Source organism: Sinocyclocheilus anshuiensis, unplaced genomic scaffold, assembly GCF_001515605.1.
Source record: "Sinocyclocheilus anshuiensis isolate Anshui unplaced genomic scaffold, SAMN03320099.WGS_v1.1 scaffold626, whole genome shotgun sequence".
NCBI lineage: Eukaryota > Metazoa > Chordata > Actinopteri > Cypriniformes > Cyprinidae > Sinocyclocheilus > Sinocyclocheilus anshuiensis.
In genome coordinates this window covers 788,773-801,263 of record NW_015544167.1, presented here as the reverse complement: position 1 = coordinate 801,263, position 12,491 = coordinate 788,773, and the positions used below count along the sequence as shown (strand labels likewise).

The window sequence follows — 12,491 nt, the reverse complement described above, 5'->3', positions numbered from 1 at the left end:
CAGTGTTGGGCAAGTTACTCTGAAAATGTAATCAAATTACTGATTACTGGTTACTCCTTTAAAAAGTAATCACGTTACTATTACTAGTTATGTTACTTTTTTCTCCATTAAATTTATGAAATCCCAGCATACACGCTCCCGATAAATATTTGTTATTAAAGCATCAACATTGACAGAACACTGTTATTTTTAACTAAAGCAAGCGGCTGCTGCGTGCATGGTTCGGCATGGCAGAATGCCAGCAAAGAGCGCTGCATTTATAATCTCTAAAAGACATCTCAGGTCATCGCAATCTCACAAATCTCTGTTATAACACAATAAATATATGCATAATGCATCTTTCATAATGTCTACAATTCGTGTTATAATGAGAGGATTCGTGAACACGCAAATTTCAGCACTGCATTGCTCAACGCTGCAAACACGTGTTATAGCCATAGACTGTATAAAAACAGGTTATAGCCTAAATAGAAACTCTGCATACGCTTGCACCTGTTCATCGTTTATATTTTATATTAGTTCATGTTGCTTTTGTCCAATAGATGAATAACGATTTATTTGTTTTAGATATTTTATGTTTAGATATTTCTATTTTGTCTATTTTTCTATATCCGCCTTCGGTTATTTATGTATCCCTACTAGTTCCTCTGCAAGTTCAGCTCATCTGTTTCATTGGTCCAGTATGTGGGAGGAGCTCAGAGAGCACTTTGCAGAGGATGCAGGATATGACACCCGTTCAGACATGATGAAGGAGACTTGACCGATGCGAAAGATTCATCATACAACATACATACGCAATATATGGTTATGAAGTTTGTTTCTCTCTCTCTCTCTTGCGTTCTGTCTTTTGCTACAATTGCGCCATCAGAGATGCCCGCCCGCCTCCGCTCCTCTGCCCATCACTGACTGACGTTATTGCAGACGCTTCCTGGAATGAACAGCAGAATCATCATTCCGTTCCCAGACAGATCCAAGTGGACTCCGAGGAAACTGTAGGCTAGAGCTCGGCTTCGTCATGGCCAGATCCGCGAACAGAAGCGGTAAGGACGGAGACTCAAGGGTATCTGCTCCCGCGGAGAGAGGTGAGATCAGGGAACTGTCCCTGGAGGAGGTGCTGAAGTCTTACGAGCAGCCCATCAATGAGGAGCAGGCTTGGGCAGTGTGTTTTCAGTGCTGCAGAGAGCTGAGAGCGCCGCGCCCGCACACGCAGCCTGGTGAAGAGTTTCTGATCCGAGATCCGTCATCAATAATCCTGCACAGGGACGGGAGAGTCACGGCACATCTGGACAGCAGCGGTAAGGACTCCACATTCATTTAACGAAACTTCTTCAACAGGCTCAAGAAGAAATCAGGTTTAGGAGTTTCTTTCGTCCCGGCATATTTAATTTGACACGTATCCCATTTGTATTCTATCACTAAATCTATGGTAGCCTAGATGCACGTCCTCCATTGAGATATGACTAATAAAAATGCCGCATTTTTAAAATAAGTCAGGCATTTGATATTTATCCAACACCGAGGCAGGACTTAAATGCATGCGTGATGAGCGTATTTGTTTTAATTCCCATCTAGTTCAGTGAGCAATGGCGTTAAGTTTATATTTTTGATTCCTGAAGCATTTTCTTCAGCTTTGATGCATTTGATGCCGAAGCTTTTGTGTTCTTTGTAAACACTGTTTTTGAATTTGATTTGTGATACAATGTGTTGTAAACAGCGGTAAAACTCGGCTGCCGTTGTCTAGAATATTTCTGCATTGGCCTGACAAAATGTATCAGCAGAGGGCGCTGCAGTGTGTAAATACTGTAAGTAGGCCTAACCCTCACGCTATACTCTTTACAAAACATGCTGACACGTGCGTGGATTCACTGTTTTGGAAGTGAGGCAGAGGAGGATAGACAAAGGATGCTCTAACGTTTGTCTTTTACATTGTATTTTAGTAGGATTTTTTAATGACGACATAGATATGAGAAATAATTTCACACGAGCACAACTACATTTGCAGTTCAGATCTCTGAACAATTTGTTTGGAAAAGATTAAGTACAATTTTCTACAGTTTGCACAATAACTAAACGCACATGGCTTCCCGATCAAAACTGAGCTGATTCTCAGTGAAATCGTCATACTCTTCACTTTTAAACTTTCTGTCACTGTGTGAGCCATCACATGCAAAATGATCCAAAATCTCTCAGAAATGCATGTATATAAAACACATTTTTATGACTTGGAATGTTTATGATACGTCAGCTAAATTGGCAAATGCACTGCCATAGAAATTAAATAGGAATCACAATTTTACAAATCCACCAGTCAAGCGTGGAATATATTTATGGATCTTGCTTGAATGTCATTTAGACTTTTTATAGTTTTTATAAGTTTCATTAACTTTACCTACTGTTGAAATCTGCATTTAAAAGGCTCAGTATGAGAAACAATAGCATTCAGTTAGACAAAACATATCAATGTATAATTGTAGCAAATAACTGATTTGACCAGTACAGTTTACACAATAACAAAAATTATATATATATATAATAAAAATATAAACAATTCCAAATACAGATAAATTTGTACATGTAAAATTGCAATGTTATTTGAGATAGTTGTTTTGTTCTATGGTTATTGTTAGGCTCTTATTTATGTATTTATTTGAAGTTTTTTATTTATTAAATTCATCATGAAATCAAAACTGACAATTGTTGTTTTTTAACAACAATACTGAATACTGCAGTTTTTATTATAAATAAATTCTGTGCACTTTTTTTTTTCATTTGAGTGGTCGTTTCACTCAGATATATATCACAGCAGGAGAGAAAAGACTATTTAGGCCGACTTTAGCTCCTTGTGCCCTTGTGTTTGTCCTACAATATTTGATGTAACTTTTACTTTTCTGACTTGTCTGAGTTCTCCTGTCGATAATTTTTAAACAATTTTTTTTCTCTTGCATGTTTCTGGAATCTTGTTTAAAACCTAAAACTATGCTTGGGTTCTTTAACTCTGCGTTTGAGTCACATTTGCTAGAGGAGGAGACTGCAGACAGAAGAGAGCATACGTGATCCTCAGCAGATATCCCTTATGCCAACCCAACAACACTGAATTGCTGAGTCGTAATTGGAGAAAATGTACAGTCAGTTGCTTCACAGATGGAGTGAGAACCCAAGTACTGACTAACAGGCCTCATCTTCAATGAAATATCTTTCCCACACAAAGTTAAAGAGTTCTGTAGAGACACTTGGACCAAATATGCAAAACGTACATAAAATTGGCCCTCTTTAATGCTGCTGAACTGAATGTATGAAGCACAGTGTTTGCTGAAATATCCACAACACTGCACTGAAGTAAGAGCTCACAGTTGATCTGTCATTAAAATGCTTGTTAAAGCTGAATTCACTTCTATAGTAGGAGGGTCCTGGCACATTTTCTTTCAGAATTGGCTGGCAGAAAGAATAAGTAAAAACTTGGTAGCATTTTTTCAAAATGATAATAATGTAAACACCCTTTCATTATGCAGAGGTGTATAATAAAACAATTTCCATAAATATTAAAAATGTCATTCAATAACCAGTGAAGAACCCAATATCTGAACCCAATGCTGCTTTGCTGCCTCAGGGTCTGGACACTTTGCTATCACTAAAGGAACAATAAATTCAGAAGTGTATCAAAATATTTTACAGGAGAATGTAAGGATAGCAATGCATGACTTTAAACTTTATAGAGGTTGAGTGATGCAACAAGACAATGACACAAATCACACAAGCAAATCAACTGAAGAATGGCTGAAAAAGAAAATAAAATGTTTTCCTGAGTCCTGACTTGAAGCCGATTGGGATGTTGTAGCATAACCTAAAAAGGGCTGTGCTATCAAGAGAGACCATAAAGAAATATTGAAGAACTGATACAGATTTGTGGGGAGAGGTGAATCCGTGTATCATTCGATCATTCGTTTTTTGATTTAATATTGAAAGTAGAAAAATGAGAAAACGGCTCCTTTTTCGTTTTTTTTTTTTTTCTCCAAAAAACAAAAAACGAGAATTCAGCTTAAATGTTCGTTTTTCGTTCATGGATACAGGGTCAGAGTCTAGACAGTTCTTTCTTCTGTGTAGACCAGCAGTTCTTAAAGTGATAGGGGGTCCGAGAAATAATTTGCTATAGCCTAAAGTATTTCCAGACTGTAAAGTCGCTTTTTTTATCATGATAAATAGGCCTACTGTGATTTATTCCAAAGTGATTTATATGATGCATTTAATGTAAAATTATCTAAATGAAGCCTTTTAAAAGACGAGTATTCCCTGTGGTTCATGTTTGTGGCATGCACCAGAAAGATGCTCAGCTGATGCAAAGAATAGAATTTATATCTACACAGAAGAAAGCCCTGTCTAGACAATGCCCCGGTACGAGTTGTGTCGAGCTATTCATTTGACTGTTTGTTTGATGAAAAAAAGATTAAATGTAGTTGCAATAAATGCGTTAAGAATCCATACAACTGCAGCAGTGGAGGACTATTATTCTGCTGCAGAAGAACTGATGATGGCACGGTTTGATCTTCGGCTGACCAATCAGCAGAAAGGGGCGTTTAATTCCCGCCCACGTGTAGAAATCAAATATTCAAGCTGTTTATTCATTTTTCCACCCATGAACGAAAAACGAAAATTTAAGCTGAATTCTCGTTTCTCGTTTTTCGGAAAAAAAACAAAAAAACTAAAAAGGAGCCGTTTTCTCATTTTTCTACTTTCAATATTAAATCAAAAAACGAATGATCGAATGATACACGGATTTCAAGCATGCCAAAAGGGTTTCAAGCATGCCAAATAGCTCCCCCAGTCAGTCTCAGGATGCAGACTCTATACTTCAAACTCTTTAAATTTACACTTAATTACTATCTAGATTAAAAGAAGTCAAAAGCAGCTGGCTCTCTCATATTAATAAGTGAAACATGTGGTATCTTACCCTGCAAAGGGTGGAGGGGTGAAAGGTGGAATATCACAGAGGACATCCGACAGAGTCATTATTCTGATCCATCTTCTACTGCATGCCTGGCAGGTGCAAACTACATGTCCTCTTTCCGTCCTCAGCTCATACAATGGATAAACATTCGTCTTCTAGTATTCACTGAACTGACTCATCAGGACTGCTCACTTGGCTGTTAACAGATTTCAGTTTCTGGTTCTGTAGTTGTGTACCTCTTGTTTGTTTTAGGCAAGTGAGCATTGTGCACTGTTTGTTCAATTTCTGTGAACTCTTCCACATCAAACTATTATTTTGCATTCACTGCACTATGGTAATCAATTCTATACAGCCTGCTTTTTCCACAGTGTTCCATGTTTGGAGATGCAGAATTTAGTTTAGTACTTTATGTCTGGTCAGGAACAGATAATGCTGGTTCGCAATGACCCAGGCTGTCATACAGCATTTAAAAAGATAGTCCACCCAAAAATTCTCATTCTCTCATAATTTACTCACCTTCATGCTGTCCCAGATATATGATTTTCTTTCTTTAGATGAACACAAAGATATTTAAAAAAACAAACAAATAAAAATAATATATATCACAGATCATTTATTATATCATTTTGAAAATGCCTATTTTGAGTGGAAGCAGTTTTCGTGCATGTCTCTTTAAATGCAAATTAGCTTTTCCAGAATAGGGCGGAGCCTTTACAGCTCATACCTCAAATACTCTGCCAAAAAACATCTGTTTGGTTTTGATTATCATGCTATTGAGCTGAAATCTTGCGTTTTAAAGCCATATCAGTTTAGGTTTCTTATATAGTGTTTTCTGAGCCACACACCTGAAGCACGCGCGCAGAAAGCGGCATGTGAGTATTAAACTAAGTTCTCTTTCATGTCTTATTGAGCTTAAACTTCGGCTGACCAATCAGCAGAAAGGGGCGTTTAATTCCCGCCCACGTGTAGAAATCAAATATTCAAGCTGTTTATTCATTTTTCCACCCATGAACGAAAAACGAAAATTTAAGCTGAATTCTCGTTTCTCGTTTTTCGGAAAAAAAACAAAAAAACTAAAAAGGAGCCGTTTTCTCATTTTTCTACTTTCAATATTAAATCAAAAAACGAATGATCGAATGATACACGGATTTCAAGCATGCCAAAAGGGTTTCAAGCATGCCAAATAGCTCCCCCAGTCAGTCTCAGGATGCAGACTCTATACTTCAAACTCTTTAAATTTACACTTAATTACTATCTAGATTAAAAGAAGTCAAAAGCAGCTGGCTCTCTCATATTAATAAGTGAAACATGTGGTATCTTACCCTGCAAAGGGTGGAGGGGTGAAAGGTGGAATATCACAGAGGACATCCGACAGAGTCATTATTCTGATCCATCTTCTACTGCATGCCTGGCAGGTGCAAACTACATGTCCTCTTTCCGTCCTCAGCTCATACAATGGATAAACATTCGTCTTCTAGTATTCACTGAACTGACTCATCAGGACTGCTCACTTGGCTGTTAACAGATTTCAGTTTCTGGTTCTGTAGTTGTGTACCTCTTGTTTGTTTTAGGCAAGTGAGCATTGTGCACTGTTTGTTCAATTTCTGTGAACTCTTCCACATCAAACTATTATTTTGCATTCACTGCACTATGGTAATCAATTCTATACAGCCTGCTTTTTCCACAGTGTTCCATGTTTGGAGATGCAGAATTTAGTTTAGTACTTTATGTCTGGTCAGGAACAGATAATGCTGGTTCGCAATGACCCAGGCTGTCATACAGCATTTAAAAAGATAGTCCACCCAAAAATTCTCATTCTCTCATAATTTACTCACCTTCATGCTGTCCCAGATATATGATTTTCTTTCTTTAGATGAACACAAAGATATTTAAAAAAACAAACAAATAAAAATAATATATATCACAGATCATTTATTATATCATTTTGAAAATGCCTATTTTGAGTGGAAGCAGTTTTCGTGCATGTCTCTTTAAATGCAAATTAGCTTTTCCAGAATAGGGCGGAGCCTTTACAGCTCATACCTCAAATACTCTGCCAAAAAACATCTGTTTGGTTTTGATTATCATGCTATTGAGCTGAAATCTTGCGTTTTAAAGCCATATCAGTTTAGGTTTCTTATATAGTGTTTTCTGAGCCACACACCTGAAGCACGCGCGCAGAAAGCGGCATGTGAGTATTAAACTAAGTTCTCTTTCATGTCTTATTGAGCTTAAACTGTCAAATGCACACAAGGTTTTGTTAAAAACACGTTACAAAAACACAGTCTGTCATGTCTTTGAAGGGAAACAGCCGGGGGGAAATCATGTTTATATTAGATCTGTGTATTAAGTGACAGCAGCGTAATATACACTTATACTGCTGTCTATGCTGTTAATATGACCCAAACAATAAATAAAAACAGAAAATCACTCACTGCTTTTGACCGAATAACTTTTATAGCTTTAATAAGAAGACATTTCTTACGCGAATGCTGCTTTTAAATGCTCTAGCGTGAAGGTAAACATGGCGGATTGTGTGCAGCTCACTCAGGGAGGGGCCTAAACAATGTGACGTCACATTGCTCAGAGAATCAAAACACCATGTCTAATGAGACTGATTTGGTTTAATGGGGATTAAAAAAGAATTAGTGGGTGGATTTTTATCATTGTAGGGTGGTTGTATTCACACACTGCCAACACACATTTATGTCCAAACACCATGAAAGTGGATTTTGCATAACAGGTGCCCTTTAAGGTTTAGTTTCTTCACAGAGACATTCTACAATTCTAGAGGCAGTTAAGAGTATCTTTAGCCAGGTGTTCCACATCTGAGGCTTTTCAAAGGCATTATATCAAACAGTCGTGTGTAAAACCCCATTCAGATTGGCCAGTTTTGTTAAAGTTAATTCTTTATTTATTTTTTGGTGCAATATATTTTGGACTGTCAGTTGTGGTGGTTCACTTCAAGGGTGTCTGGCTGGAGAGCATTCTCTCTGCTATTCTTTAAAGTTTATGATCCTGACATATTTCTACACCTCACTGACCCCCTTAAAATACTTGGAATTGCATATTGAGGGGCCTGCATGGCAGTTTTATTGGCTGTAAAAGCCTTCCTAGAAATAACAAGCCTAAATATTCAGTATGTTCATCTCAGAGCAGCCTCATCCCATTTTTCTAACAGTTTTTTACTAAATGTGATTCTTTAAAAATTATAATTTTTGTTCAGGTTGCTAAGAAAGAGTCAAGTTAATATGCATAGCTTGCACAAATTTTAGCTTACATAGTTCAGTGAAAGCAATTTTATATGTAAGTAAAATGTGGCAAAGCAAGCAAAAACCTTTGACATCTTTAGCATTTCTTGTATTTTCATTCACCTGAATGGTTCTAACACTAGTACAGTGTAATTACATCAGTTTGGTTAGAAAGAAAAGAAAGAAAAGTCTAGAAATATACAGTACGTGTCACTTTTCTGTTGCTTATTTTGTTTTTGTTTTTCTAGATGACTGTACTACAAACCATATTTCTGCTGCTGATGGAAAGGTGATGTAGTGAGACTATTGTGGTATCATGGTACATTTTTGCACTCTCCATCCCCTAACACACCCCATTTCTTCATCATACGTGTGTGCAGCTGGTTCAGTCCATGGGTGTGACGATCTACCGTGCTTTGGACTGGGGCCTGAATGACAGCGAGGAGCGGGAACTGAGCCCTCAGCTTGAGCAGCTCATTGAGTTTATGGTCAGTGGTCAGGACAGCAGCGAAAGCAAACACTGCGGCAGTAATGCAGCTAACGACGAAGGCTACAGTGGCCAAGATGAGGATGAAGAAGAGGAGGAAGAAGGCACAGTGCATGACATTCATACTATTCATCAGGTGATGGCACTTTGTGCCCGCAGACTGGCAAATCCAGCACTGGCTCCCGAGCACTACCAGGCCGTGTGTCGAGCGCTTTTTCTGGAGACCCTTGAGCTGCGGACCTTCCTCAGCAGGATAAGAGACGCCAAAGAGGTGAGGAACCAACTTCCTTGTTGATGAAGGCATCTTTCATAAAACATGAAACACTGAAATTAAAGAAACTAGAAAAAAACACTCAAAATTACGGAAGGAAGATTATCAATTATCAGTGGCCCAGATCAGTAGTTCTCAACTGGGGGGGGTCACAACCCAAAAATGGATTATAGGTCATTTATTCTAATCGTGAACAGCAGAGAAAAAAAAAAAGCCAAATGCAATTAATAAAATGCAACTAAACATACAACAATGCATATTAAGCATAGCAAAATAAACAGACTGGTTCCCTTAACGTTTGCTTTTTTGTCTTTTGTCTATTCAAATTAGATGCATGGCAGCAGGTACATGTAGCATGAGATGCCCTCATTTTCCAAAATAATGAAAAAAGAAAATGGAATAGAGAAATATAACCAAGGCTTAAATACAAGTTCACTTGGAATGAAGGTAACATAGAGAATGTTACACATAGGATTAGAGGATAGGATGTCCATGGTTGTTGTTGGAATAGGTCTGCTCTTCGGTCAGCAAACAGGAGGATCGACACAGGTATATGTCATTAACTTAAACAGACATTATTGGTAGAACCAGAAGACAAGTGGTGAAGCAGGTGAGTGATTGTTCAGAATGCAGTAGTCTTAACTTTCCTTGTATTGCAGGTGAGGAGAGGATCAGCGCCGGATCACAGAAGATGGAAGCAGATGATGACTGAGAGAGATTCGTAGCAGGTAAGTAGCATAGGTAGGTAGCTAGTTACATTTTTTTTCTGAATTGCTAAAACACATTTCTTGAAACCATCACTCATTTTCTCAAAACCTTAAAAACAAATTCAAACCTTCAAACTAAATTCACAGAAACCCTGATTTCAAAATCAAACGATCGCTTCAAAACCATTTCACCTGTACTCAAAATCAAACAAAGCTTTCAAATCATACACACATTAGTCAATAATATACACACTACAGATAATTCATTAGACACTACATCAAAAACTGGAGAACACAGTGTCCAGTGCATATTCTGTAGTTACAAAAAAAACTGTTTATTGTATTTAGTAAATATTTTGCAATAAAACACACACACACACACAAAATAAATCACACCTAAGTGTGAATTGTGGTGAATATATATCTCAGAGAATATACAAAAAACACACACACACAGTCACACAACAGAAGAGGACAGAAAGGTAAGTGAAATATAAACAGTGTTTTATTGAACGGCTGACACAGGAAAGGAACGAAAATGAAGCAATGGTAAGTATGGCAGTCAAATGGCGCTTGCTATGACTTGGCTGAACAGTAACTGAATGTCTCTCTTGCAGATACAGGAACGAACACACGGAGGGCAGGTAGCAGATGACTGAAGACAGGATCCTGGACTGTAGGCGAGTATACAGGTGAGTAGCAGGTAAGGTCTCTGTTAGTGTAGGAACGACGAGACCAGGCCAGTTCTTCCACCCTAACGTGGTTGTCTTGCAATTCTACACAAGATTCTCTTCCACTCTTCTTTTCCTGTTCTTTTTCCAACTGATTATGGTGGCCACAGAGAATCCACTCAAATTAGGTTGAACTCTTTGTCCTGCCTCTGTCATTCCATGCACAAGAACATGGTCTATCACAGTAGCTCTGATTTCATCTGAAACGACTGTTCTTGGTCTTGCTCTTCCTCATCCTCCTCTTCCTCATATACTCACTCTTCCATACCTCTCAGATTGATGGATGCACCCATGCCATCTGTGCATTTTGAACTGGCTTATATTTGGTACATTCACATATTTAGAAACAAGTGTGAACGGTTTTTAATTATTGTGTGTAAATGATGACAACCATGTTGCAGTTGTACTTTTGCTTTCTTGTGTTTAGGGTTTTGCTTCACAAGTTTATCACAGTGCAAATAGCGTTTTACTAAGTGAGAATGTGTTTAGAGTTTTGCAAAAAAGAGTGCATGAGCTCTGCAAAAAGTGTCTAAACTGCCTGAACTTGTTTAAGGTTTTGCAGAAAGAGTGATTTATTTGACAAATTGGTTTAGTCTACTGAGAATTTGGTTCAGAGAATGGGGTTTAGTGTCTTAGCAAATGTGAAAAACTGTAAGTTGATGCACAGTAGTGGACAACAAAGGTGAGTAGTATTATCTCAGTGTAGGAAGTCTTAGTCACAAACCACATTGGTGAAAGCAGTCTTATGCAAAGACTAGCATAACAGAATATAACCAGGGCGGGAGGGCGTCCTGAAACTGTGTCAGTTGGCAGGCATGTGAATAGGAATCTACAGACAGGTGAGGGAATCTCCAGGACAGCAACGGTAACCCAGGAAACCATGGCGGAGCAGGTAGCTCAGGAGACCACATCGGAGTAGACGGGAAGGAAGACTCCTTCAGAAGAACAGGCAGAGTTGAGAACCACCACGGCAGATCCGGTGGAGCAGGAAGCCCGGGGAGGGCTGTCAAGATCGAGGACCACCAGGGCGGAGCTGGCAGGGCATGAGGTCCCCATGGTGGAACTGAGGATCTCAGGCAGACTATTTGGAATGCCGGCTGACAGCCAACAAGAGAGCTGGCTGACTTAAGGCCGATGGGAGGGTCGGCTGAGAGATGATGAGGGAACATGGAGTGGCCTCCATGGCTACATAATGTCAAACAGGAACTTCGGGAATGACCTTCTTAGTCGTATCTGGACAGACCGAAGACTTGGAAACGACCTCCATGGTCATCTCAGGATGGACAAAAGAGTGAGAAACGACCTCCACTTCAATAGGAGTAGGAGAGCAGTGTGCGGCCCAAACACACATTACGGCCATCGCCATAACAGGGAGAGTAAACAGTGGTAGAGAGGTCTCAGTGCATAGCTGATATAACTGTCCATGGTATCATCGCTCCATGGTACTCTATAGGAAAGATTGAGAAATTCCTCAACAATCTTCAATTGGATGGCCATCTTGGAAAATGAAGAGGAGCAAATTCACAGGATTAGAGGATAGGATGTCCATGGTTGTTGTTGGAATAGGTCTGGTCTTCGGTCAGCAAACAGGAGGATCGACACAGGTAAATGTCATTAACTCAAACAGACTTTATTGGTAGAACCAGAAGACAAGCGGTGAAGCAGGTGAGTGATTGTTCAGAATGCAATAGTCCAACATAAACTTGATAATAACAGTCTTAACTTTCCTTGTATTGCAGGTGAGGAGGGGATCAGTGCCGGATCACAGAAGATGGAAGCAGATGATGACTGAGAGAGATTCGTAGCAGGTAAGTAGCATAGGTAGGTAGGTAGCTAGTTAAGTTGATGCACAGTACTGGACAACAAAGGTAAGTAGTATTATCTCAATGAAGGAAGTCTTAGGCTGCGTTTACACTTGGCATTAACATGTGATCACCGTGATCTGATCAAGCAGATCGGATCATCAGTCAATCAGGACACGGCGCGTTTACACTTGGCAACATCAGCTGACTTCTCGATCTGGATAACCTATCGGATCTGTCTTTCCCGCGCAATATTTAAATAAGTCTGCGGTGCAAAGTCGACCTGAAGTGGTGGGTTTT

General features: G+C 39.0%; 1 protein-coding gene across 1 annotated transcript in view; it reads left to right on the top strand.

Moving 5' to 3' along the window:
- Window positions 1-716: 716 nt before the first annotated feature.
- The window catches only part of spire2 (spire-type actin nucleation factor 2), a 33,174-nt gene continuing 21,399 nt past the window's right edge, over window positions 717-12,491 (top strand). The window contains exons 1-3 of the mRNA XM_016496073.1: window positions 717-1,295; window positions 8,442-8,482; window positions 8,574-8,951. Of these exons, the coding sequence (XP_016351559.1) occupies window positions 1,016-1,295; window positions 8,442-8,482; window positions 8,574-8,951 (699 nt within the window). The 5' untranslated portion in view covers window positions 717-1,015. The remainder of the gene's footprint in view (window positions 1,296-8,441; window positions 8,483-8,573; window positions 8,952-12,491) is intronic.